We start from the raw sequence: 27,123 nt of genomic DNA, 5'->3' as shown, positions 1-27,123 counted from the left end.
AGTTCAAAACTCTGTTATTCACTATGTTATTTTGATGAATTCAAGGGGTTACCCCAACCAGGGTAAACCTGGGGGCCTGTCAGTCCAACACTTCAGCTGTTAGGCCAAGAGATCAAACCTTTTGAAGAGGTCAGAAGCTATTGTATTAAGGTCACTATGTTATTGCTTTCTCTCCTTTTCACTCTTTTCACACTTCACTCGCTGTTACTCTGACAGAAATAACATATATGATTTAAGGAAAATAACATTTTTAACTTTAGTGGTTTTTCAAAAACTTGAGATGGAAATTGGTGAAAAGATATTGCTTTTCTGTGGTTACAGTGTTATATCTAGCCAGGATCCTTCAACTAAGATGGTGGAAAATATGGTCGGGCAAATCAGAGACTATAGGGGGACTTTTCAATAACATGAACGTGAGCCCAGGAGACGGCCAGTCAGCAGTGTACGGAGCAAACTTTCCACGCCAAGATATTCCTGCGTGTACAGGGAAATACATTGGCGACTGTAGGTGGTGAATTCGAGGATGAATTGCTAAGGAGACCACATTTACCAAGAAAGAATGCACAGCAGGTTTGGACATTGTTCCACATGATGAAGGCAGGAAATTCAATGTTTTCTTTTTCTTCAGCAGGAGCCTTTCCATACAGTGGCAGTTAATACGCCTGTTCCTGCCGTTTTCTCAAGCCATTGCCAGTAACAATTTTGCACTTAAATAGTATTTCAGAATGGCCAAAGGGACGAATAAATTAACATCTAAAGATTTGGAAAAAAAGAAAGAAAGGGACATTTGTGTCCTGACTGATTGTTAACGAAGGAAGCATACTGTATTTAGAATAAGAAAATTACTATCATAACAAAAATGATGTTTGAACTTCATAAAGAAGGGAAGCATAAATCTACAGTGGCAGGTTCTGAACCAAGGAAAAATCTGTTTGGTGTTAAAAACATTTGGAGAAAACTGTAAATAGGCTTTCCATCAAGTGGGCTGAACGTGTCCTGCCCAGTGTTCTCTGTGTCATAATTCATACGAAAAACAAGTGTGGAAGCTGTTTCCATGTTGTACTGTGACCATACATACAGTGCATTCAGAAAGTATTCAGACCCCTTGACTTTTTCCACATTTTGTTACATTACAGCCTTATTCTAAAATGGAGTAAATGTTTTTTTTCCTCATCAATCTTTTTAGAAATGTTTTGCTAATTTATAAAAAATAAAAAATATCACATTTACATTAGTGTTCAGACCCTTTACTCAGTACTTTGTTTTAGCACCTTTGGCAGCGATTACAGCCTTGAGTCTTCTTGGGTATGACGCTACAAGCTTGGCACACAGTAGCGGGTAGCTACTGGTAACTATTAGCAACTGTGGATAGTTGTTTCCAATGTTATTTCACGCTTAAGAGTACCTGTAATTATGCCAGCTAGCTACCTACCATTCAGCTGTTTTTCTAACCTCATTATCGGAAGCGTTAACGTTAGGTAGTTAGTAGCTACTGTACTCGAAATGTAGCTAGCTTGTTGCTACCTGGATAGCTAACTAAACAATAGCTGGAACGACCTAGCTGTAATATTTGAAGACGCTTTCTCTCTGTTGGGACAGACGCGAACTGGCTGAATCGATTCAGTGGCTAGCTTTGCACTTAACTGGCTAACAGTAGCACTACAGCGAGAGGACTGGCACCTCATAGTGGTTAGGTTGCTTTGATGCCGTCTTAATATTAGGTGTAACACTAGATAAGGATGTAAGAAGGTAATAAATAAAAAGAAATGATTGATACTAAGGATACGTTTTAACCTACATTTATTTTTGTTTTGTTTTTACATACTGGTAACCAGAGTCGTTCAAGGGAATTCGGGACATGGGTGACTAGTTAACGTTAGCTTGGTTCTCTCTGTGTGTTTCGTGCCGTGGGAGGAGGGGTTGGTTCGTTGGCAGAGAGCAATGGCTAGCTAGTATGCTAACTATTCTAGCTAACTAACTGGCTGAATAAGTTGACGACGTACTCACACAAACTGTCAAAACTAACCCAAAACTTTACACAACGTTAGACACGGACAAGAATGATCTGTTTGGCGTGTTAACACACTGGGGGATTGTTGTAACCGAGTATTGGTGCTAAACCGTGTTATTGGAGGCTGGCATGCTAGTTGGTTATGGCGTCATAGGATTCGGTGCCCTGGACGGTTTTCACAGAAGAATACTGTACCAAGTTAGCTAGCTGAATAAACTAAGTTAGAGTCTATTCCTAGAAAACATTGAACCGCTGTAGTTTACAACAATTCTAATTTCTAAAGTGGAAGTTGGGAGAGTTATATTCGAGTGTTTCAGTGAAACGTAAGTGAGGGAGGCCCCGCTCTCTCGCTTTCCCAGATGTTTAGTTCATTTCATTCCGATCTCCTTTGCATTATTGTAGCCTTTTTCTGTAGCCTGTCAACTATGTGTCTGTCTATCCCTGTTCTCTCCTCTCTGCAAAGGCCATACAAACGCTTCACACCGCGTGGCTGCTGCCACTCAAATCTGGTGGTCCTTGCGTGCACGACCCACGTGGAGTTCCATGTCTACGGCAGCCTCTGGAACTGCCGTTCTGCGGCCAACAAGGCAGAGTTCATCTCAGACTATGCTACCCTCCAGTCCCTCGACGTCTTGGCGCTGACAGAAACATGGATTACCACAGAAAACACTGCTACTCCTACTGCTCTTTCCTCGTCTGACCATGTGTTTTCGCATAACCCGAGAGCATCTGGTCAGCGCAGCGGTGGCACAGGAATCCTCATCCCTCCCAAGTGGACATTCTCTCTTTTTCCCCCTGACCCATCTGTCTATCTCCTCATTTGAATTCCATGCTGTCACAGTCACTAGCCCATTCAAGCTTAACATCCTTGTCATTTATAGCCCTTCAGGTTCCCTTGGAGAGTTCATCAATGAGCTTTACGCCTTGATAAGTTCCTTTCCTGAGGATGGCTCACCCCTCACAGTTCTTGGTGACTTTAACCTCCCTACGTCTGCCTTTGACTCATTTCTCTCTGCCTCCTTCTTTCCACTCCTTTACTATTTTGACCTCACCCTCTCACCGTCCCCCCCCCTACTCACAAGGCAGGCAATACGCTTGACCTCATCTTTACTAGATGCTGGTCTTCTACTAATCTCACTGCAACTCCCCTCCAAGTCTCCGACCACTACTTTGTATCCTTTTCTCTCTCGCTCTCCTCCAACACTACTCACTCTGCCCCTACTCAGATGGTAATGTGCCGTCGTAACCTTCGCTCTCTCTCTCCCGCTACGCTCTCCTCTTCCATCCTATCATCTCTTCCCTCTGCTCAATCATTCTCCCTCCGATCTCCTGATTCTGCCTCCTCAACCCTCCTCTCCTCCCTTTCTGCATCCTTTGACTCTCTATGTCCCTTATCCTCCCGGCCGGCCCGGTCCTCCCCTCCTGCTCTGTGGCTTGACGACTCATTGCGAGCTCACAGAAGAGGGCTCCGGGCAGCCGAGCGGAAATGGAGGAAAACTAGACTCCCTGCGGACCTGTCATTTTTTCACTCCGTCCTCTCTACATTCTCTTCCTCGGTTTCCGCTGCTAAAGCCACTTTCTACCACTCTAAATTTCAAGCCTCTGCCTCTAACCCTAGGAAGCTCTTTGCCACCTTCTCCTCCCTGCTGATTCCTCCTCCTCCTCCCCCTCCCCCTCCCTCCTCCCTCTCTGTGGATGACTTCGTCAACCATTTTGAAATGAAGGTTGATGACATCCGATCCTCATTTATTAAGTCAAATGACACCGCTGGTCCTGCTCACACTGCCCTACCCTATGCTTTGACTTCTTTCTCCCCTCTCTCTCCAGATTAAATCTTGCGACTTGTGACGGCCGGCCACCCAACAACCTGCCCGCTTGACCCTATCCCCTCCTCTCTTCTCCAGACCATTTCCGGAGACCTTCTCCCTTACCTCACCTCGCTCATCAACTCATCCTTGACCGCTGGCCATGTCCCTTCCATCTTCAAGACAGCGAGAGTTGCGCCCCTCCTCAAAAAACCTACACTCGATCCCTCCAATGTCAACTACAGACCAGTATCCCTTCTTTCTTTTCTCTCGTGCCGTCTCTAGCCAACTCTCCTGCTATCTCTCTCAGAATGACCTTCTTGATCCAAACCAGTCAGGTTTCAAGACTGGTCATTCAACTGAGACTGCTCTTCTCTGTGTCACGGAGGCTCTCCGCACTGCTAAAGCTAACTCTCTCTCCTCTGCTCTTATCCTTCTAGACCTATCCGCTGCCTTTGATACTGTGAACCATCAGATCCTCCTCTCCACCCTCTCCAAGTTGGGCATCTCCGGGCGCTGCTCACTCTTGGATTGCATCCTACCTGACAGGTCACTCCTACCAGGTGGCGTGGCAAGAATCTGTCTCCGCACCACGTGCTCTCACCACTGGTGTCCCCCAGATTCTCTCTATACACCACTTGGCTCTGTCATATCCTCACATGGTCTCTCCTATGACAAAATATGGCTATAAGGTGAATGCACCAATTTGTAAGTCGCTCTGGATAAGAGCATCTGCTAAATGACGTAAATGTAATGTAAATGTTGGAAGGTGAACCTTCGCCCTAGTCTGAGTTCCTGAGCGCTCTGGAGGAGGTTTTCATCAAGCATCTCTCTGTACTTTGCTCCGTTCATCTTTCCCTCGATCCTGACTAGTCTTCCAGTCCCTGCCGCTGAAAAACCTCCCCACAGCATGATGCTGCCACCACCATGCTTCACCGTAGGGATGGTGCCAGGTTTCATCCAGACGTGACACTTGGCATTCAGGCCAAAGAGTTCAATCTTGGTTTCATCCGACCATAGAATCTTGTTTCTCATGGTCAGAGTCCTTTTGGTGCCTTTTGGCAAACACCAAGTGGGCTGTCATGTGCCTTTTACTGAGAAGTGGCTTCTGTCTGGCCACTCTACCATAAAGGCCTGATTGGTGGAGTGCTGCAGAGATGGTTGTCCTTCTGGAAGGTTCGGCCATCTCCGCAGAGGAACTCTGGAGCTCTCTCAGAGTGACCATCGGGTTCTTGGTCACCTCCCTGACCAAGGCTCTTCTCCCCTGATTGCTCATTTTGGCCAGGCGGCCAGCTCAAGGAAGAGTCTTGGTGGTTCCAAACTTCTTCCATTTAAGAATGATGGCGGCCACTGTGTTCTTGGGGACCTTCAATGCTGCAGACATTTTTTGGTACCCTTCCCCAGTTCTGTGCCTCGACACAATTCTGTCTCGGAGCTCTACGGACAATTCCTTCAACCTCATGTCTTGTTTTTTGCTCTGACATGCACTGTTAACTGTGGGACCTTATATATACAGGTTTGTGCCTTTCCAAATCATGTCCAATCAATTGAATTTACCACAGGTGGACTCCAATCAAGTTGTAGAAACATCTCAAGGATGATCAATGGAAACAGAATGCACCTGAGCTCAATTTCGAGTTTCATAAGCATAGGGTCTGAATACTTATGTAAATAAGGTATTTCTGTTTTTTGTTTTTGATACATTTACATACATTTCTGAAAACTTGTTTTCGCTTTGTCATTATGGGGTATTGTTTGTATAAAAAAATAAAAATATATATTTTAGAACAAGGCTGTAATGTAACAAAATGTGGAAAAGGTCAAGGGGTCTGAATGCTTTCCAAATGCACTGTAATTACAATGCAAATAATATTCAAGACCACCCATTTGAGAATGTAATGTGATTCTCAAATGTGAAGCAGAAATGTGAATGTACAAGTCTGCTTGTAACTGCCATTTGTCTGTGTGAGAGATCCCACTTTTCAGTGATTCACATAAGGTCCTGTTTTTACTGAGTCTGCCATGGTGGAAAGAGCATTATGGGCCAACTCAGGAGGTGTACATGGAAAGCAGACCAAATCCACATGCAGCATCTGTAGGGCTATGATCTGGCTTTTAGAAATCCACAGAAATCCACCAAGTTATTTTGTGGGGAGAATAAAAGATACCCTCAATAAAACCCTTTAGGTTTTCTCTTGATTATTTATTTGAAATGTGTGTCTGAGTTCTTTATCATTGTAAAAACACCCCAAATATCCAAAGGCCTACATTTAGATCCCAGACTTGATCATAGTAGTGAATTATGGAGGTTAGCATTGCTTTAAGTTGTTGCTAAAGGAAAACAGCTTTCATGATAGTGCACCTCAAGGTCTGATCATTTTCTGTACTCTAAAAAGCCAATGTTTGTGGAAAAGATCCCTACTCACCATATACCGTAGCTTCAAATGTGGTCCTCTGTAGCTCAATTGGTAGAGCATGGCGCTTGTAACGCCAGGGTAGTGGGTTCGATCCCCGGGACCACCCATACGTAAAAATGTATGCACACGACTAAGTTGCTTTGGATAAAAGCGTCTGCTAAATTGCATTAAAACAAATAATTTAAAAAACTCTTCCCACAGAAAATGTCTCAGTATAGTGTAGCTTTTGTCCTATACTCATAACATTTGTCCTCCAAACCCAACTCATAAACTCACATAGCCTCCCTCTTTCCCCTTGACACGTCCCCATTGTTGTTGGAATTAAATCAACAGTTCCTACATGCAACTCTAAATAATCTCAGTGATTGCAATTGTTGACCTGCTACTATAGGTCTGTGCACAAGGCAAACTTGGTTTGAGCAAAGTTAAATCATGAGACAGTTGATTGGCAAACATGGTCTGAGGCTGCAGCAATTACTTCCACTTTCAGAAGTGTGGAAGCAGTGAATTCATCTATCAGAATGTTTTGACAGCAAATGTTCTGCTTCTCTGCACCTCAGTTTAATAACTGCTTTTTAATAACTAATAGTAAAATAACTCAAATTCCTAACGTCAAGTTGAAAGTGTTTGACAACTCAGAACCCTTAGGCCCCTACAGCTGTAGATGTTCTACATTCTCTTTAGATGTTATGCATTCTCTGTATATTTTCTGCATTCCAGTTCTCAGAATCAACAACAGGTAGAGTTTGTAATGTAGACCTAGGCCATTTCAGAGTAGGAGTGCTGATCTTGGATCAGTTTCCCTTTTAGATTATAATGAATAAGACATTATGACCTGATTATGACCTTTTCCTAGATCAGCACTTCTACTCTGAGACACTTTGTGAATACGGGCCCTTACCTGTAGAGCAGTCATCCCCAAAGAAGCCCTCGTCACAGATACACATTCCGTTTACGCAGGTGCCGTGGACGCAGTCAGGACTGCATTTCTGTTCGCTGCAGTCTTCGCCGGTGAAGTGGCTGAAGCACACACACTTCCCGTCCACACAGTGTCCCTTATCGTTGCAGTCGCCTGGGCACATCGGCTGGCTGCAATCGCTCCCCGTGTAGCCAGCAAGGCACACACACTTGCCATCCACACAGCGCCCGTTGTCGTTGCACTCATCAGGACAGGTGGAGATGGAGCAGTCTGGGCCTTCCCAGCCAGGGTTACATTGGCAGCTGCAGGTGTCATGCTGGTAGATCCCGTGGCCACTACAGCTAGTGTCCACACCTGTGGAAATGTAGAAGAAAAAAGACATTATGTGATATCTGAAGAGTCTTTACTGTAAGTGTCTGTGGACCAATCATTTTTCAAACATTTTCCCAGTTTTGAATGATAACTTACCGTGGGGGAAAAAAGTATTTAGTCAGCCACCAATTGTGCAAGTTCTCCCACTTAAAATGATGAGAGAGGCCTGTAATTTTCATCATAGGTACACGTCAACTATGACAGACAAAATGAAGAAAAAAAAATCCAGAAAATCACATTGTAGGATTTTTAATGAATTTATTTGCAAATTATGGTGGAAAATAAGTATTTGGTCAATAACAAAAGTTTCTCAATACTTTGTTATATACCCATTGTTGGCAATGACACAGGTCAAACGTTTTCTGTAAGTCTTCACAAGGTTTTCACACACTGTTGCTGGTATTTTGGCCCATTCCTCCATGCAGATCTCCTCTAGAGCAGTGATGTTTTGGGGCTGTCGCTGGGCAACACGGACTTTCAACTCCCTCCAAAGATTTTCTATGGGGTTGAGATCTGGAGACTGGCTAGGCCACTCTAGGACCTTGAAATGCTTCTTACGAAGCCACTCCTTCGTTGCCCGGGCGGTGTGTTTGGGATCATTGTCATGCTGAAAGACCCAGACTCAAAATCTCACGATACATGGCCCCATTCATTCTTTCTTTACACGGATCAGTCGTCCTGGTCCCTTTGCAGAAAAACAGCCCCAAAGCATGATGTTTCCACCCCCATGCTTCACAGTAGGTATGGTGTTCTTTGGATGCAACTCAGCATTCTTTGTCCTCCAAACACGACGAGTTGAGTTTTTACCAAAAAGTTCTATTTTGGTTTCATCTGACCATATGACATTCTCCCCAATCCTCTTCTGGATCATCCAAATGCACTCTAGCAAACTTCAGACGGGCCTGGACATGTACTGGCTTAAGCAGGGGGACACGTCTGGCACTGCAGGATTTGAGTCCCTGGCGGCGTAGTGTGTTACTGATGGTAGACTTTGGTCCCAGCTCTCTGCAGGTCATTCACTAGGTCCCCCCGTGTGGTTCTGGGATTTTTGCTCACCGTTCTTGTGATCATTTTGACCCCACGGGGTGAGATCTTGCGTGGAGCCCCAGATCGAGGGAGATTATCAGTGTCTTCCATTTCCTAATAATTGCTCCCACAGTTGATTTCTTCAAACCAAGCTGCTTACCTATTGCAGATTCAGTCTTCCCAGCCTGGTGCAGGTCTACAATTTTGTTTCTGGTGTCCTTTGACAGCTCTTTGGTCTTGGCCATAGTGGAGTTTGGAGTGTGACTGTTTGAGGTTGTGGACTGGTGTCTTTTATACTGATAACAAGTTCAAACAGGTGCCATTAATGCAGGTAACGAGTGGAGGACAGAGGAGCCTCTTAAAGAAGAAGTTACAGGTCTGTGAGAGCCAGATATCTTGCTTGTTTGTAGGTGACCAAATACTTATTTTCCACCATAATTTGCAAATAAATTCATTAAAAATCCTACAATGTGATTTTCTGGAGAAAAAAAATCTCATTTTGTCTGTCATAGTTGACGTGTACCTATGATGAAAATCACAGGCCTCTCTCATCTTTTTAAGTGGGAGAACCTGCACAATTGGTGGCTGACTAAATACTTTTTTCCCCCACTGTAGGTTATGTTCCTAAATAGTTTCAGATATAGTGTAGCTATTAAATATAGATGTGCTGTCAGATCTTATGGTGATGAACTGTACTGTACCTCCTGCTCCACCACCTTTGCCACCACAGCAGCCCTGGGAGCACTGACTCTTCAGGTGTTCCACCTCCTCCTCCAACCCGTTGACTCTGTACAGCAGAGACTTGAAGCGCTCCGACTCATCACAGTCACACTTTGGGGTCTTGAGGTTGATTTGGTGCCTGAAGACTATGTTTTTGTCCTCCTCCAGAGTAGGGCCCCCCTCCAGCTCTTGCAGACCTGATCCCTGGTCCTGCTGGGATGGGAGGGTCTGCATGGCCAGTTTACAGTCAGGGCTCTTGGCCAGGTCAATCTTATAGATGTGGCTGAAGGTGACTCCTTTCTCAGCGGGGGCTGGAGAATCTTCTGTCACATATGTGGTATTGACAGTGCACAGTATGCCTATCAAGCAGAGGGCTCTTGTGAGCCAGTGAAGTCTAGTAGTCATGGCTAGATGGAAAAATAAGAATAATTGGTGAAATTGATATTACACTTTTGACACAGAGCCCTTGGCACCTTTTTGGTCTATTATGTTGTTTTTTTCCCCAGAGAGAACATCACTTTATTGTACAAGGTTGATAAAGGCTGATGTTAAAGAAGTCACAGTTATTATAGTGTAGGCAGACTATGTTTTACAAAAGGGACATGACGCATGTCGTAATTTCCAGCAGAAAGCCAGGAGTCATCACTCCAACTAAGCACGTTTTTATCCCACGTTCCTAACCATTAATTGTGCTCAGCCAGCCATAAGGGCTTCAAGGGGCATGGAACCCTGTCTTCCAAATGATGTCATGTTGACAGTGATGTCATCCAGCTTTTCAACTTTCTCGGAAAGAGAAATTATAGGCTATGCTATCAAAATAATGGGCCAAATGTATTTTTGAAACGACTTGGTTCAAACCTTTAAGGTGAATAAAAAGTGACCTCTTTCCAAGCGTGTTAAATTTAACCATTGCCTCTTTGGCACACAGTCATTTGAAAATGTAGCAATTTATAGTCGAGGTCTGAACTTGTGTGGTCTGTGGAAACTGAAAATCAAAATTAAGTGACTGTCTGCTCTGCACTCCACTAAAAGAGAGGCCATGGTGCTTGACAACTGGAAAATCCACACAGTAATAGCATACATGCTTAATAAATAGCTTGGGTTACTTTTAAAGGAATGATGATTGGTCAATGGAATATGCATGTAGTGCAAAAAACACTAAAGGGATAGTTCATTGGGAGCACACAATGTAAAACTGTGAAATGACACAACCATGCACAAGTACTAGGCTAATTTAACCTGAGCAAAGATACTGTATATAGTACATGCACTCCCCTACGTATTTATTTGACCAGTAAAGCTAAAACTTGTAATTTGCCTCTATAATTCAGCATTTTGGATTTGAGACCAACTGTTTCAAATGAGGAGACAGGACAGAATGTCATCTTTTATTTGAGGGTATCTGTTTTACTGTTTAGAAATGAAAGCACTTTATGTATCTAGTCCCCCCATTTGAAGGTGTCATAAGTATTTGAACAAATTCACTTTGTATTAAAGTAGTCAAAATATTAGTATTTGGTCCCATATTCCTAGCACTTAATGACTACATCAAGCTTGTGACTGTACAAACTTGATGGATGCATTTGCAGTTTGTTTTGGTTGTGTTTCAGAATTTCATTTTGATGAGACACTTTTCTGACGTTTTGAACTGTATTTTTCAGTAACTTTGATTGTTGATGTGGACATTTTGTTAGAACCTTATGTGTGTAATAATATTTCACAAAATAATATTATTATGCGTGTCTGTGTGTGTTTGCACGCGCTGCACATTAGAAGAATTGTAAATCCATTGTGAAAACTTATGGAGTTTGCATTGCGAATTATTTGGATGAAATGTGTCCATGTATTGGTCTTTTAATGCCCCCTATCAGTTGTAACTGTGGATGCTACACAGTGGCGACCCGTCATTAGCTGTTTTGCATGTTATTTTGGCATTAATACTTGTCACATATCAGTTTGCAAACAATAATAAAAAATAATAAAAACATATTTGAGTTACTAAAGCCTCCATACAAACATGGTCTCTATTTTGCTTTCTTGAGTAAGGCAGCTCCAAAATGCAGGTGTTTCAGCCTAGCTCAGTGATTTCTGTGGTGGTGGGGCAGCCGGCGGAAAATACTGAGCGTAGGGGTTGGTAATGTTCTCTAGTTGCGCCGTGATTGGCTCAGTGTTCTATCACTCATGGAGACACTAGGTCACTGCCAAATCTAAGGTTAGATCTAGAAAATTCAAGCCCCTTGGGTGCTGCCATAGAGTTACATTATAAGTGCCCATCCAAGAAGGCTCAAGGTCATTGGCCACAGATAAAATGATGTCAAATCACGTTATATCTACAGTAGCTTTGATTGGACTGATCATGTCAACATCATACTTTCAAAATCTTAGTTAGCAGTCATCATCATGAATCAAGTCTACAATCTACTGGCAAATTCTTTTTAATCCTTGTCATATGAAGGGAAATAATGAAGAGAAATTATAGATAAAACGTATCGGTGCTCATCGGCCATAAACATTACACAACAAGTTAGAAATCACAAATTCAAAAATGAGTGGTTTAGAAGGAATCAGTGGCTAACTGCAAGCATTGCAAAGCAATCATTAGCCTGCTATTCAGTGGAGTGGGTGTGTGGTCCCAATTCTGGGTTTAAGGATCTCTTTTCCAAGCTTAAAATTATAAACATTCAACATTGGCCATGCTGTCAATCCAGCATGATTTCTGCCTCGCTCAAAACAACTGTTAACTTGGAACTGGGAAATCTGACTTCAGTGAGTTCAAGACAACTGGGAACTCTGGAAAAAAACTAGCTCCGACTGGGAAAATACGTTTTGAACGGTCATCCAACTCAGAATTGTAAGTCGGGAACTCAGGCCTCTTTCTAGAGCTACGACCTGAAGATCATTGACGTCATCATGAATTGACTTTGTTTTTTTCCGAGTTCCCAGTTGTCTTGAACTCACTGAAGTCAGATTTCCCAGTTCCAAGCACCATAAATCCAGAGAATGCCAGACTTTGATGACAAAGTTTGATGACAAAATCGGTCCAAAAATGTATTGTATGCTGCTGCATAAATGATGTAATATGCCAGGGAGATATGTATACTGTAGCTAAGAAAGTTTTACTAAGTGTATGTTGTGTAGTAAGCTGTTAGTAGCCCATGTGCCTCACCCTAATAAATTGGTCTATTTTCCCATCTTAAATTTCGCCTAACTATTCTGACTTGGTGGTGCACATGTAGCCTATAACCTGTTTTAGAGAAATGTAATCATCTAATATTGTAAGAGCTTTCATTATCTGCTTATATGGCCCCTTTATTTATCCTACGGTTCTGACTTGGTGTACAGGGAGAGCACTGTAAGAACGGCCCATGTTCTGAATTCTGTCGCTGTACATTTCAAAAAGTGCTGAACAAATAGTTATATTGACTACGTCCATCCTAGCGCGCTCATTAATGTCTTAATCGAAATTACGGATTGCCTCTTATCCGCTTGTCGTCCCTTTATGCCATAGTTTGTACATCTCAATTGTCAGTAGAAACCACATTTGTTTAAGTTCTCAACCCTCATGTGAAGAAGCAGCACCCTGTGATAGTGTCTGCAGATTTTGAGGTAAGATGGTCTTTTTTTTTTTTTTACCAAATTAGTTTTTGTGATGGCATCACCTGCTTTGTGGTTAGATTCACCAAAAATACAGTGTATCAGGTTTATAATGAGTGTGTGTGTGTGTGTGTGTGTGTGTGTGTGTGTGTATCTATATTTCATGTAAGTTAGCAATTGTAAAGTTCTAACATGTAGCTAAAATTGAAGCGAGCTAATGGCTGCAACGGTCAGGGTTAGTTGTAAAAACATGTCCAACATTCACTCACACACACACACACACACCACTGTCTCTCTCTCTCTCTCTCTCAAACTCACTCACACACACATGCATTCTTTCAAACTGTTACATTTCACCCCAAGCCCTGTTACAACTGACCCGGGAGGTGGGTTAAATTGCAACATTTTACTCCTTGTATTTGAGACAAAGTCACACCTTGTCTGTTTGATTTAGAGAGAGAATTTCTATACCAATTTGTAGCAGACAGATGGAAGTTGTTGCTATCACATTTTTGAATATAGTAGCTCAAACAATCTAAATAAAATTGACAAAAATGCAAAAACTGTTAATACCATTCCCCGGTCTCCCTTACTTGCTGCCCATATGAGAGGTTTGGGAGAGAATGTGTGATCAACAAACGGTATGAGAGTATACAGTGGGGAGAACAAGTATTTGATACACTGCCGATTTTGCAGGTTTTCCTACTTACAAAGCATGTAGAGGTCTTTAATTTTAATCATAGGTACACTTCAACTGTGGGAGACGGAATCTAAAACAAAAATCCAGAAAATCACATTGTATGATTTTTAAGTAATTAATTTGCATTTTATTGCATGACATAAGTATTTGATCACCTACCAACCAGTAAGAATTCCAGCTCTCACAGACCTGTTAGTTTTTCTTTAAGAAGCCCTCCTGTTCTCCACTCATTACCTGTATTAACTGCACCTGTTTGAACTCGTTACCTGTATAAAAGACACCTGTCCACACACTCAATCAAACAGACTCCAACCTCTCCACAATGGCCAAGACCAGAGAGCTGTGTAAGGACATCAGGGATAAATTTGTAGACATGCACAAGGCTGGGATGGGCTACAGGACAATAGGCAAGCAGCTTGGTGAGAAGGCAACAACTGTTGGCGCAATTATTAGAAAATGGAAGAAGTTCAAGATGACGGTCAATCACACTCGGTCTGGGGCTCCATGCAAGATCTCACCTCGTGGGGCATCATTGATCATGAGGTAGGTGAGGGATCAGCCCAGAACTACACGGCAGGACCTGGTCAATGACATGAAGAGAGCTGGGACCACAGTCTCAAAAGAAAACCATTAGTAACACACTATGCCGTCATGGATTAAAATCCTGCAGCGCACGCAAGGTCCCCCTGCTCAAGCCAGCGCATGTCCAGGCCCGTCTGAAGTTTGCCAATGACCATCTGGATGATCCAGAGGAGGAATGGGAGAAGGTCATGTGGTCTGATGAGACAAAAATATAGCTTTTTGGTCTAAACTCCACTCGCTGTGTTTGGAGGAAGAAGAAGGATGAGTACAACCCCAAGAACACCATCCCAACCGTGAAGCATGGAGGTGGAAACATCATTCTTTGGGGATGCTTTTCTGCAAAGGGGACAGGACGACTGCACCGTATTGAGGGGAGGATGGATGGGGCCATGTATCACGAGATCTTGGCCAACAACCTCCTTCCCTCAGTAAGAGCATTGAAGATGGGTCGTGGCTGGGTCTTCCAGCATGACAACGACCCAAAACACACAGCCAGGGCAACTAAGGAGTGGCTCCGTAAGAAGCATCTCAAGGTCCTGGAGTGGCCTAGCCAGTCTCCAGACCTGAACCCAATAGAAAATCTTTGGAGGGAGCTGAAAGTCCGTATTGCCCAGCGACAGCCCCCGAAAACCTGAAGGATCTGGAGAAGGTCTGTATGGAGGAGTGGGCCAAAATCCCTGCTGCAGTGTGTGCAAACCTGGTCAAGACCTACAGGAACCGTATGATCTCTGTAATTGCAAACAAAGGTTTCTGTACCAAATATTAAGTTCTGCTTTTCTGATGTATCAAATACTTATGTCATGCAATAAAATGCAAATTAATTACTAAAAAATCATACAATGTGATTTTCTGGATTTTTGTTTTAGATTCCGTCTCTCAAAGTTGAAGTGTACCGATGATAAAAAATTACAGACCTCTACATGCTTTGTAAGTAGTAAAACCTGCAAAATCGGCAGTGTATCAAATACTTGTTCTCCCCACTGTATATGGATATTTTTTTAACAGATTTGGTCCCCATTAAGGTACCTTGATATTTAAACTATTTCCACTCTACATCTCCCCGTTATTCATGAGCTGATCTTCTATCTGTATAATCATCAATTCGGTTTTGCCAAATATAGGAGATATTCTGTCATTTGTTGAAGGAGGTTATCTAGCAAGCTTAGCAACTTTGGTCTTTTGACTTTTGTTTGACTGCCGTTAAACAAAGTTTGCATGATTCAACAACGCTATACTCAAGGTGCGCTCTGTGCGTCCTGAGTGCGCTCTGTGTCGAGAGAGCCTTACTGCTGAAATGCGCTGAATTAATTGAGGAACATGATAACGCTCAGCATTTATTAATAGCCTGTTTTGCAATTCACAATAATGTCCAAAGATAGTTACTCTATCATTACTAAATATCAGTTTCATTTGCTCTGAAATCTTTCCATAGTGGCATAACCAAGCTGAAAAGGTGGCACAGCGCGCCTCTTATTTGGGGAAAACCCTGGCATAGTGACAATATCTTGGTTTTAAACCCTTTTAAACTACTAATTTGTACGGTATTTCCTGGGACTCTCAGGATAATATGAATTATTCCCGGCATTGAAACTTGGTAGATTTTCGTGAAAATATTCATCCCTATTCTGTACTGTAGCATCATATGAAACATTTGATCTCAATCCAAAATGATGGCATATAGAGCCAAATTAAAAGTTTTAGCTTCATTGTCCAAATAAATACAGTACGTAGCATAGGGAAGTGTATGAGGGAACAACAAATGGTGCAAATCATCGGTGCAAATAGATGATTCCTGTAACATTGTATACCAGTATAAAGAAATCTCCATCAATGAATATATCAATCATACAACACTAACAACCTAACATTCATCTACAGGCTGAATGAATTACATTGGTGTCTGCTGTGACACGTGGTGCAATCTGAGGCTTGCCCATGGAGTTACTTGAAGGATCTTGAAAGTAAGTAGCCTAACCAGAGGAACTATAGGAGGACAGGCTCGTTGTAATGGCTGGAATGTTGTAATGGCTGGAATGGAATCAATGGAACAGTTTCATACACATCAAACATGTGGAAACCACATGCTTGACTCCGTTCCATTTACTCCATTCCAGCCATTACAATGAGCCTGTCTGCCTATAGCTCCTCCCACCAGCCTCTTCTGAGCCTAACCTAAAAGTGATAAGCGCAAAGGCATATATGTTATGGCATCATAAGCAGCCTACAACATCATTGACTTTGTCAAGATGTTCAGAGTTTGACATAATGGCTTAGATGCTGCTGGCTATCGGACACAGGGTGGAGAGTTTATGTTTTTTATACTACAGGCTGCCTCAATGTTGCTGGACCCCAGGAACATTGAGGCAGCAGCTAATGGGGATCCTTAATAAATACAAATACAAACGGAACATTGCAACTGAAATATTTGGCAGTGTACAATTTGAAAATATTTCCTTAGACACTGCTTTGAACATTACAGGAGGAATTAACCAGTTTGAAACAAAAAATCTAAACATGGCTCACTAAACATTAAAGAAGAGAAAAATGGATGTAGAATCTTAAAAATGTTGAAAGAAACAGACTTAGCCTCCCACTGGAATTGGCTGGAACATCAAAATGTCAACAAGTGTGCTCAAAAATTATTCCATTATCAGACCTACAGGAAGTGGAACCTCTTGAGTAGCCAGCCTGCTACTGTAAGTAAATGGCTAATGTTCCTTTAAATAGCTATCATTAGCATAAATGAAAATGGTCAGCATTAGCCTAAAAGAAAATGGCTAACATTAGCCTAAATGAAAATGAATAACATTAGCCCAAAGATTATGATAACTAAACCAAGATAGGACAGCTGTGTAATTTACAATGGGAGCCAATAAAGCACAGTGGGCAGAAGAAGCAAGGAGGTGGGCAGAACCAAGCACAAGCTGGCAAGACGTTTTTGCATATTTCCATTAGGGAATGCCTACTCTCTGAAGAGCACTCCTAAACAACGCAATTTTTTGAAACTTTGGCAAGGGGGCAATTCTACAAAACTTAGTGTACTGCACTCTGTAACATATTCTTGTTTAATAATTACCTCTTTGTCAAATAACCATTGGCATTAAGCTTCCATCCAACATAGTTCACAGTGGCTCAAGAGTTGTGAAAATTGAGTATCAGTAGGCTATGTGTTGGAAAAAATTGTAGGAGAGCTTATACGTTTTGTGCTATGAGATAATCTTCAACAGCTAAGGTCACTTGTCGTGAATTTTGAAGAATTTATGTAATAATAAAAAACACATAAATCGCTTAAAGGCTTCATAATTCAAAAAGGTCATGTTACCTGACTGCTATTACCTCATAGAACAAAACGTGTAAGATCACCTAAGCCTGTGTTAACCTCGGACCTTATTTTCTGTGTTTATTACAAAACCCTATTCTTTCCCCATAGGGATGGCTGAACAAACCAGAGGTAACTTATTTCTGGGTTTTAGGACTACAAGCTGGCGAACTCTATTAGTGCCACACCATATTTCCACTATGTTTGCTGGAAGTCCTGTGTCTGCTATTAAACTCAGTGGGTGAAAACCTTGAGGTCAGGGTAGCCAGACCGTAGAGATTCAGACAGACCATGACATCACAGCTATGGCCATTCAGCCCCATTGACTTGATGGCAGTAATTACAGTAGATGGCACTGTATCAGCAACCAGGAAATACAGTAGATCAGACCAGGGGGAAAGACCAGCGAGTCAATGACAGCCTTACAATAACCCACATCACAGGAGCATTATACAGCCCTGTGGAATGGCACCAGGCACTGGCGCACACAGATCCTTAACAAGCTCCTTTATAGCTCACTGTCAAGGTTTTATTTGATGCTGGCCATTTTCAGACTTTTATTTGTCTTGGAGAAGATTCCAAGGTGGCCATCTTCCAGCTCAGCAAAATGGCTGCAACGGACTCCTAAATCTCTGCAGGGCAGGAATGGCAGGAATTATACATTAGTAAGCCTGAGGATTCTCCTCAATGTCAATCCATGGTTGTGTCCCAAATGGCACCCTATTCCACCCTATAGGAAATAGAGTGCCATTTGGGTTGCAATCCATGTGATGCGTGTCAGATGTGCAGACATGGCAGAGCCGTAGCAGACAGGTTTCAAGAAAACAGTATCCGCAGTTCCGCACTCAAAGTTGCCATGGACACACAGGGGAATTACCCTCACATAACAAGGGATTCAAATAGTCAGACACAACGTCTGTCCTCTTTTCAGCCTTCATTTTCTTTGCAGACTTGTCGACTAGCTGTGAAGTTTGATAGACTTCCAACCGGGATTGGCAGGAAAGTACCTGAACAATTCCAGCATGCATTGCAGACTAGCAAGTAGTGCTCATAGTAAACTTCAAAACAGCTACTCAAATAGACTCACTTCTCTAATGGTTAAGGTTCAACAAAGAGTTGAGGAAGCTGAATTTTACCAACCAATGGAACACTGTTGAGCATCTACACTGAGTGTAGAAAACATTAAAAAGACACCTGCTCTATCCATGACATAGCCTGACCAGGTGAATCCAGGTGAAAGCTATGATCCCTTCTTGATCTCACTTGTTAAATCCACTTCAAATCAGTGTAGATGAAGGGGAGGTGACAGGTTAAAGAAGGATTTTTAAGCCTTGAGACAATGGAGACGTGGATTGTGTATGTGTGCCATTCAGAGGGTGAATGGGCAAGACAAAATATTTAAGTGCCTTTGAGCGGGGTATGGTAGTAGGTGCCAAGCGCACCGGTTTGTATCAAGAACTGCAATGCTACTGGGTTTAGGAAGGTGTCCTTAATGTTTTGTACACTCACTAACCAGAAATGCTTCAGACTGTGAATGCATTCAATCTCAGGTCCTCACAGTGACCTAATTTCCCTCCAAAATCTTTGTGCAGGGAAGAGAGAAAGGAAGGGAAGCAAGCAAGGCCAGACAGTGTGCAATGCCCCATCCTCTCCCGAGACACATTAACCAACAGACAGACAAAAGGCAGTCTGCTCTTTTCCGTTTCAAGTGGAATTGAATTGGACCAACAAGCCTGGGATGAGCTCAGAGCTCATGGTCTTTATGTGGTTGCAAACTTGCAGCGTTTGTTGAATTTCCCTTTGCTTGTAGGCAGAAAAACCTGAAAGCAATTAGACTAAGTCTGAGCTAAAACTCATATCCCCCTGCTCGGTCTGCCGGTCCTGCTATCCAAACCACAAAAACCTTGATAAGGTTACAAGTCCCGTGTAGCTCAGTTGATAGAGCATGGCGACGCCAGGGTTGTGGGTTCGATTCCCACGGGGGGCCAGTATGAAATAATGTATGCACTCACTAACTGTAAGTCGCTCTGGATAAGAGCGTCTGCTAAATTACTAAAAATGTAAAGTGCCCAGTAGTCACTCTACATATTAGAAACCACCCCATTCATGGCTAGATGCAGGCAATGCTCTACATCTGTTGTTTGTTTTATCACTGCTTCCAAGTAAACTTTAAGCCGGTACAGTAGAATTTCATCAAGTTGAGCCACCTGCAAGGACCGTACATAATGTATATGAAGCCTGCAACTATTTATTTTCTGGAAAAGAAAATAGCACCTTCAATGAAAAGTTTTACATTCAAATAAAAACCTGTGTTAACCCCATAGTAAGGACATTAATAGCATTCTAAAACTTCAGCTACAGTGCCTTGCAAAAGTATTAATCCCCCTTGGCGTTTTTCCTATTTTGTTGCATTACAACCTGTAATTTAAATGGATTTTTATTTGGATTTCATGTAATAGACATACATAAAATAGTCCAAATTGGTGAAGTGGAATGAAAAAAATAATTAAACAAAAAATAACGGAAAAGTGCTGCGTGCATATTTATTCACCCCCTTTGCTATGAAGCCCCTAAATAAGATCTGGTGCAACCAATGACCTTCAGAAGTCACATAATTAGTTAAATAAAGTCCACCTGTGTGCGATCTAAGTGTCACATGATCTGTCACATGATCTAAGTATATATACGCCTGTTCTGAAAGGCCCCAGAGTCTGCAACACCACTAAGCAAGGGGCACCACCAAGCAAGCGGCACCATGAAGACCAAGGAGCTCTCCAAACAGGTCAGGGACAAAGTTGTGGGGAAGTACAGATCAGGGTTGGGTTATAAAAAAATATCAGAAACTTTGAACATCCCACGGAGCACCATTAAATCCATTATTAAAAAATGAAAAGAATATGGCATCACAACTAACCTGCCAAGAGAGGGCCGCCCACCAAAACTCACAGACCAGGCAAGGATGGCATTAATCAGAGAGGCAACAAAGAGACCAAAGATAACCCTGAAGGAGCTGCAAAGCTCCACAGCAGAGATTGGAGTATCTGTCCGTAGGACCACTTTAAGCCGTACACTCCACAGAGCTGGGCTTTACGGAAGAGTGGCCAGAAAAAAAGCCATTGCTTCAAGAAAAAAATAAGCAAACACGTTTGGTGTTCGCCAAAAGGCATGTAGGAGACTCCCCAAACACATGGAAGAAGGTACTCTGGTCAGATGAGATAAAATGAAGCTTTTTGGCCATCAAGGAAAACGCTATGTCTGGCGCAAATCCAACACCTCTCATCACCCCGAGAACACCATCCCCACAGTGAAGCATGGTGGTGGCAGCATCATGCTGTGGGGATGTTTTTCATCGGCAGGGACTGGGAAACTGGTCAAAATTGAAGGAATGATGGGTGGCGCTAAATACAGGGAAATTCTTGAGGGAAACCTGTTTTAGTCTTCCAGAGATTTGAGAATGGGACGGAGGTTCACCTTCCAGCAGGACAATGACCCTAAGCATACTGCTAAAACAACACTTGAGTGGTTTAAGGGGAAACATTTACATGTCTTGGAATGGCCTAGTCAAAGCCCAGACCTCAATCCAATTGAGAATCTGTGGTATGACTTAAAGATTGCTGTACACCAGTGGAACCCATCCAACTTGAAGGAGCTGTAGCAGTTTTGCCTTGAAGAATGGGCAAAAATCTCAGTAGCTAGATGTGCCAAGCTTATTTACATTTACATTTTAGTCATTTAGCAGACGCTCTTATCCAGAGCGACTTACAGTTAGTGAATACATATTTTTTTTATACTGGCCCCCTGTGGGAATCGAACCCACAACCCTGGCATTGCAAACGCCATGCTCTATCAACTGAGCTACATCCCTGCCGGCCATTCCCTCCCCTACCCTGGACGACGCTGGGCCAATTGTGCGCCGCCCATGAGTCTCCCGGTCGCGGCCGGCTGCGACAGAGCATGGATTCGAACCAGGATCTCTAGTGGCACAGTTAGCACTGCGATGCAGTGCCTTAGACCACTGCGCCACTCAGGAGTTATTATAGAGACATGCAGCTGTAATTGCTGCAAAAGGTGGCTCTACAAAGTATTGACTTTGGGGGGGTGAATAGTTATGCACGCTCAAGTTCTGTTTTTTTGTCTTACTTCTTGTTTGTTTCACAATAACAAATATTTTGCATCTTCAAAGTGGTAGGCATGTTGTGTAAATCAAATGATGCAAACCCCCAAAAAATCCATTTAAATTCCACGTTGTAACAAAATAGGAAAATTGCCAAGGAGGGTGAATACTTTCGCAAGCCACTGTATGTCCCTACTGGATATGTCTGGCTAGCTGAGGTATAACATGTTAATGCTTAGTCTCATGCTTGACTGCCCTGCAGTTCAGTCTGGTACCAGACGGCTGGAGTTTAGTCTGTGATGAAAATGTGAGGAGTGAGAGAAGGCAGGTTTATAGAAGGTCCTGAATAGGAAAATGTATAATAAACGCAGGCTATTTTCCTTAAACACAGAAGCTATTCAAGAACTTTGTAAAATAAACAAGGAAATTGACCTTTAACCGTATTGGGTTTGATGCCTTAGTTACGGCTCATGTCGTTTTTGGGGGGTTGATACAAAATAAATCTATCAACAGATTGCTTTTTGTTTCTTTCTTTCATTCATTTATTTTACTGTATAACTTCTACTGAAAGAGCTTAGCTTTGGAAGTTGTTGTAATCATTTCATATCTTTGTTTAAAGGACTACTGCATGTTAACATTTAATTTGCTCTGATGAAAACCATATGCTTCCCGATCATATGCTGTATCATATGATGACTCTTGAAACAGGAGCAACATTGCAAATTACTTATTCCGTTGTAAGTATTACTTTTTCGTTGTAATTACTTATTTCAGCAGTAAGTATGAATCTTGTTTATACCTGCATTTGTTAAAAGAAAATGAAACAATATAATCATACTTTTTAAATACAGTATGTGAAATATTAAACAGGTCATACTATGAACAAAAATTTGTCGAATCAGATGCAATCACTAAATCAACAAAAGTGTCAATCATAACAGATTTGTATGAACATATTACAAAGCCCCTGAAATTGAACATTCAATAATAAAACAATGACAACAGAAAGCAGTGTTTAACTTACCTTTGCAATTCACTGTGACTCCCTCCTCTGAAAGCCTGAGAATCTGTCACTCTATTGTTTCTCTCTCTGACACCTGTAGACAAGCTCAGGGCAGGAGTTTGAAGGGGCCCTTATAACCAATGCCTCTGTGGCTCCTGCAGCAACAGCCTTTCCTTCAAGTCGTTAAATTCCATCTCCGAAATGCCTATGGCCAATGGGAAGTAGTTTGGGAGTGTCTCTTCTCTTGCTCCTCAATAATGGAATGGAGAGAGATAATGAGTCATTCCCTCTTCTTTAGTCTGGGGCTTATCACCTACATCAACATGACCCTCAATCATGTTGCCTCCAACCCCTTCACTACCAACTTTTGAGTTTTATAAACTTTTGTAAATGTTTTTTGTTACAGTAGCAGCAGTGGAAGGAAATTAATCACTTGAGCAGGAGTAATACGTGCTGCAAGGCAACCTGAGAAAGCTTTGATTTAGTGTTGAGCTCACGCCAAGAAAAATCTGGAATTCATTTTTAAAAAACGGATCTAGTTATATCTGTGAAGTGAATTAAAGTTTCCCATCAGATTAGCCAACCCTTTTAGTCTATTTGAAGTGTGAATTTGGATTAAGAGATTATAAACTTTAGTTACAGTATGATTTTGTATGCATCATTACATTAACTACTAAAACACTACATGTGGTCATCCTTAGAAGGATTGATAAAAACAAAAGAAACCAGATTTAATCCTTTATACACACATGGTTTGGCTTGTGCATACAGCACCATTGTGAAATGTTAATACTGTTTGAAGAAGAAGGAAACACAGATATTATTGTGAGAAAACAGCAGGCTAACACTTCTCCTAAGATAGTATGAAACCACAAACACCACCATCAGAAATAGCCTTCAGACCATATTGTGCAACACTTCAAGAGACAATAACAAACAAGGGATAAAGTCAAATCTATTGTACGTACCAAAGCGTTTGGATTATTATGAATTGATTCCCTAAGTATTTAGATTAATTACATAAGAACATTTACACAAATATAATAGAAACTAATGCAACAACATATGAATTCATGCCCACACATCGACCCCCCCAGCCTCACCAAAGGCTCTAGGTGTCAAGGTTGGTCATATTTTTCACCGGCATCTGTTTGTCTCTAAATATATAATATGGTATCACATTACTGTGACATAGGGGCTGTCGGTGAAATAGTTGAAGTGAAACTGGAGCTGAGGCCAGGTGTGATGGTCTTTAAAGGACAAATACTACTGACTGAAATCATAGGGTGGTGAAGGGTGAAATTGCCTCTAGACGCTGATCCTAGATCTGTACCTAAGGAACACTTCACCCTGGAGCTCACTGGGCTAGAGAGCCCCTGGTCTGCAGAAATGACTCAAATCAGACAATAGTTGAAAACGTCCCTTTTGGAACAATACTGTGTGACGATTCTAGAACAACCGGATGGCACATGATGAAAGCCATTAGAGACAATTAACTCTTCCTCTGAGTTGAGAAATAACCTCGGAACATTCCGTTCATGGTTCAGTCTCATCAAGTTTTCATGGCCCTTGGTATTATATAGCATGGTCTAGCACTGGATCACCTCCTCTGTAAAACAACGCTGAATGATTTGTGTTGGTGCATTTGTGTTGGGGATATCATCGGATAAAATTAGATACTACCTTTTTAAATACTACGTTCTTAGAATTGTTTTGAAAAAGCCTTTCGCATTATGAGAATTGTATCGCATTAAATGTCTGGCCCTAATCATGAGCTGATAAGCGCAGGTAGATGTATTAATTCAGGTAACGTAATAGCCAGAGCTGCAGCTAGCTTTGTTGTTTGAGTTTAACTGTTTAACTCTCCTGTAAGATCAACTACATACTTAAAGATGTCAGCCCACCTTTCGGATGTTTAAAGTAATGTCTTGGATCTAGATACTACTTTATAGCAGCTCATTTGAACAGTGTGAATGAGTCACAGATGACATGATTCCCCCCATGCATTCCCCTACTGGCAGTAACACAGTTCTGACATTATTAAATTCCTTTAGTGGGTGACAAGAGCCGAGAACAGGCCCACTAAGCATAGCCTTCATAACCCTGAAGAGTAACATGGCGGAAAGGCATGTATTCCACAGAGAGGAACGTTAACTGTTAATATGTAAATATGGTTTCAATGTACTCATGGAAGAAGTAGAGTACACTACAAAAGGCTGCTGTGTTTTCATTTTGTTGACCAGTTTTCTACATTGATGAATCCCAGTCAGTCATGATTTGAATTTCATGAGGATATTCCCAAGTTCCCTTTTTGTTATTCACAGCCTTTGTGAAAGGAATGTTCATATCAATGGCAGAATATCGCTTCATTTCCTCTACGCTTTTTTACCTCAATTGACACATTCTCCTCTTACATGTACTGTATTTGATTTAAGCCATGTGAAATTCATTTTATCGTTGTTATTGCTGTCACCCTTCCGCTAGCTGCTGTTCAGGTGGTTGGAATCAGCAGATAGGGTTGGCTGCTGTGTAAATACTGGGCATAATTTATGGAACACCTTTGTATGCTCGCCCCAGCACTTGTACTTCATCATGTTTTTTTCTCCCCAGAAACATAAATAGCAAATCTCTTGAAGGCAATATATTTCTTGTTAGGACAACCATATGTGAAAAGCGGCAAAGATCACTCAGAAAAATACAAAAAACATAATGTCAGTCTTTGCAATTTGTCATGCAAATTATCCAGTAACAACATGGATGTACTCCCTTGTAAACCTCATAAATGTCATAAATTACAGTTTTGTGCCTCTAGTAGACTTTCAATGATACAAATTGCACATTCAATATTGATATATGATCATCTCTTGAAGTTTCAAGCATATTCTGGGAAGTTTAACAAGAAATCCAGGCAGTGTAATTCCAAAAGGATGTAACATTGACTGACATTAGATGGGGAAATCCATCACCCTTATATACTTTTAGATAAGACTGGTCCTCCTTAGATGGATTATCTTGTCATTAAAATCATGTATATTCTGTTTAGCTTCCTCTGCATCACTATACATATGCAAGTAATCATTCTATATCACAATGTAAACCTGAAGACCCATTACTTCTTGTACTTAGGACTCTAGAACACATTAGCTGTTCCTTTGAACTACATGCCATACATTTCGGGCTGTGGGTCAACTGCGATCAGAGAAATGTAAACAACATTGATTGCATGTTTCCTCACGGAGGGGAGATGTTTGAATGAAAACAATGATCGAGTCAGTCAGAAGGGGTGCTTCCCAAATGGCACCCTGTTCCCTTCATAGTGCACTACTTTGCCCTGATCAAAAGTAGTGCACTATATTGGGAAAATCGTGCCATTTGCAGTCATTTATTGGTGGTCTGAGGAGATGCATGCAAAATGTGAGCTGACAGAATGATCCTAACAGTCCTATAAACATTTAACATAAAGCATCACCAGAAGGGTATAAAATCTGTACAATATTATAGCTACATTTGAAAAAAGGAAACCCTACCAACCATAGAAATATAATGATTCTACTTCTATGCTACCAACCATTATAGAAGAGGTGTGTGTCATAAACCAATACTTCCATCCTGTTGTAAACACATAGCAAATGCATAACTGTCCATGCGTGACATACTTAAGTTAAATATAAATGAAAGATCTTTGGCCAATTATCAAATTGACAGCTTGAGTTGGGTTGCTTTACTGAGAGAAGCCTTTTGTTGGTCATTCAGCTAGGCTGAATCCATAGGACACTTGGCATTACCATGAGGATATGCATGAGTCCCTTAAGTTGATAAGAATACCATGCAGCATCTCCTTACCTCTATACTGTGGAGGACACCAAAGATAATGAATGTCTCCATGTTCCCATCTGCCTCTACATCTTCTTCATCCTCCCCATCCAACACTGGAATACACAAGCAACATACAAGACTGGATTTATGACAGAATGTACATTATTAAAAGTAGATATTTTTACTTGGCCAAACCACAACTTCCTTTAAAAATGTTGATAGAGATTTATCAGCAACAGTTGTTTTGATCTGTAGGCCCTAGGCCTATATTTACAAATATTACTATTTTTTTCCCCCTCAACCCTTGAAAGGTGAAATCATATCATATAAACGTATGGACCAAATGTAATGTGCTGCAAAAGTTAGTTAGACAAACCAAATGTTTAGCTAATGAGGTGTTGACAGCGATAATTGATGAGGAAATTGATGAGGAAAGCACTCATCTGGTTTGTCCAAGCTGGTCATGGGAGTGTCTGTGAGAACCTGACCCTAGCTGTCTTCTTGGTACTTGACTTTGGTGGCATTTGAAAGACCGTTTTAGATCAGTGACATGCTTAGGGTAATAGATACAGTGGTAGTCACACAGCAGTGGTGGTATAGTGGTCTCACCCAATTTCAAGACTTTAATTTGTTTTGATGTCACAAAAGAGAGTTATTTTAAAAAACACAACCCACTGGGCACAGACGTCAGTTCAACGTCTAGTTTTGATTTACATTTGGTTGAG

At 41.7% G+C, this 27,123-nt stretch overlaps 1 protein-coding gene across 4 annotated transcripts in view; it reads right to left on the bottom strand.

Moving 5' to 3' along the window:
- Positions 1-26,483, bottom strand: part of LOC121580915 (tenascin-N) — a 51,279-nt gene extending 24,796 nt beyond the window's left edge. For 3 of the 4 annotated variants that reach the window (XM_041896104.2, XM_041896106.2, XM_041896105.2), the window contains exons 1-4: positions 26,426-26,483; positions 22,604-22,832; positions 9,252-9,677; positions 7,135-7,506 (exon numbers count right to left, since the gene is read on the bottom strand). In XM_041896104.2, the coding sequence (XP_041752038.2) occupies positions 7,135-7,506; positions 9,252-9,675 (796 nt within the window). In that variant the 5' untranslated portion in view covers positions 9,676-9,677; positions 22,604-22,832; positions 26,426-26,483. The remainder of the gene's footprint in view (positions 1-7,134; positions 7,507-9,251; positions 9,678-22,603; positions 22,833-26,425) is intronic. The other variant, XM_041896107.2, reaches the window with a different exon arrangement.
- Between the last annotated feature and the right edge of the window lie 640 nt (positions 26,484-27,123).

This window comes from Coregonus clupeaformis, chromosome 14, assembly GCF_020615455.1.
Source record: "Coregonus clupeaformis isolate EN_2021a chromosome 14, ASM2061545v1, whole genome shotgun sequence".
Lineage (NCBI taxonomy): Eukaryota > Metazoa > Chordata > Actinopteri > Salmoniformes > Salmonidae > Coregonus > Coregonus clupeaformis.
The sequence above is the reverse complement of the archived record's forward strand: the minus strand, read 5'-3'. Positions and strand labels throughout refer to the sequence as shown.